At 27.2% G+C, this 1,997-nt stretch overlaps 1 protein-coding gene across 1 annotated transcript in view; it reads right to left on the bottom strand.

The window, feature by feature from the left end:
• The window catches only part of LOC108573203 (ectonucleoside triphosphate diphosphohydrolase 5), a 6,901-nt gene that overhangs the window by 450 nt on the left and 4,454 nt on the right, over positions 1–1,997 (bottom strand). Inside the window, exons 4-6 of the mRNA XM_017935592.1 lie at positions 1,409–1,582; positions 450–878; positions 14–190 (exon numbers count right to left, since the gene is read on the bottom strand). Coding sequence (XP_017791081.1) covers positions 14–190; positions 450–878; positions 1,409–1,582 — 780 coding nt within the window. The remainder of the gene's footprint in view (positions 1–13; positions 191–449; positions 879–1,408; positions 1,583–1,997) is intronic.

The following is a 1,997-nucleotide window of genomic DNA, read 5'->3' as shown; positions in this document are numbered from 1 at the left end:
TTTATATTCTTACATAAAGTTTCGTAGTAGGTTCTAGGCCAAACCCATTGTGAAGAAGAACATAAATAAATGTTAAATCAAGGCAAATGAAGGGCTGATCAGTATTGGGGTAATCACAAGCCTCATTTGCTTGCTTCAAAAACGCGCCCACATGAATAACACCGCCTAAAAAGGGATCGACTAAACCAACCTGAAATATTGATAAAATACATCTAAATTTCATTTATCTCTAACCTTTATTTTCTGTAAATGAATTAAAAATTAATCGTCAACTAACGTTTTAGTACGTTTCTTAGTATGAAAACATTCAAAATTGTTTATTAAAAACTTTTAACACCGCTCTTGTTTTAATTATTTATGTAAGCATTAACGTTTTATTAAAAATTAAAATATGATGAGTATCGAAATTGGCGCTTATGTCGAAATATTTTACTATATTAACAATTTACCTCTGTAGCACGATCGAAGTAGTAAGAAAATGCGTGAATTTCATGATGTTTTAAACCCTCTGGTTTATTTTTTATTTTACCAACATATTTTTCAATAATTTTTAAACATTCAGAAAAATTAACAATTGGTCTGTCCACTTCTCCACCAGCAAAGGTTTGTGTTTTGACCAACTTATGAGTCCCGTTCATGGGTCCTTTAATGAGATAATTAAGTCCTCCATAACTCCATTCCGTGGAAACTATGGGATTTACACATTCAGATCGCACTTCTATGGTAGTTTTTGAATTTGTATTATCCAAATTCATGCCGTGCGTCAGAATTTCTTTTCTTGCTGCCATAAGACCCATACCCAAATAGCTGTGTGTATAAACACTCATGTTGTGGCTGAAGATATTAACAGAGTATATATGTCCATCAAGTTTCTTTTCCTGAATAAATGTTAAATATATTTTAAATAAATTAGACATTTTTTGTTTCAAAGATTGCAAAAAAAAAAAAACGTATAAAGGACATAGCAAAATATATTATCCTACATTTTTTATTTAAGCCTTCTAAGGTACTAGAGTCTATTTTTTGTTTTACCTTTACTTTAAATAGTTAATTTTTGTATAATAAATAAACCTTAACATGAATAATTGTATAATTTTATACTTCTTGCATTTGCTTATTTTTAAAAAATAATAGAAACTTGTATGTGCATAGTAATAAATTGTGTGTTTTTGTATAAGATTCTAAACTTATTTATTTAATTTAATTTTTCTGAAAACTTACATATAATTACTAATTGAAAAGGTTTGTAAAATCTTTGTCTAAATACTGTACCAAGGTTATTTTAATCATATTTTCATTCATTATTCTAATGCTTTGTTGAATTTAATTGAATTTTATAAATTAATTTACATATTAAAAACGAAAGAAATTTTTAATTCTACTTTTTCTTTTATTTATTTAATTATACCTGTGCGGGATCCGGTGAAAAAGTCACCTGCGTTGAACCACCACCAAGATCAAGTGCAGCAACTGTGCTACCAGAATTGTGCGTATTAAACCGTTCCAGTAAGAAATTTACAGTGAACCATGAGAAGATACCTTCATCCGTACCTTCCATTATTGAAATTGAATTTTTTGAAATCTAGAATACACATAGAACAAACAATAAACATCTAATTTAAAATTATATGAAAATTAAATAGCAAATAAAGCATTTTTTTCATTTACTGATCATAAATTTCAAAAATACAATACATGTACAAATACATTTAATATATGAACACAAAGCCAGTTTTAAAAATAACTGAGTAAAACTTAAAAATAAAAATGCTGAAATTACACATGTTATGAATTTTATAACATTATATCTATCATTTTGCATACAATTTGTAAGCTTTATATAAATAAAATAGCTAATTCCTCTAATATGAAATTCATGCAATAGTTGATCTATTACATACACCACCTAGTTTCATCCTCAGGAAGAAATATGTGTGCAATCCTACTGAAGAGAATAGAAAAAATATTTTATCACTGAGAAATGAAATACTTAAAAC

Source organism: Habropoda laboriosa, unplaced genomic scaffold, assembly GCF_001263275.1.
Source record: "Habropoda laboriosa isolate 0110345459 unplaced genomic scaffold, ASM126327v1 scaffold134, whole genome shotgun sequence".
Lineage (NCBI taxonomy): Eukaryota > Metazoa > Arthropoda > Insecta > Hymenoptera > Apidae > Habropoda > Habropoda laboriosa.
This window is presented reverse-complemented; position numbering and strand designations above follow the sequence as displayed.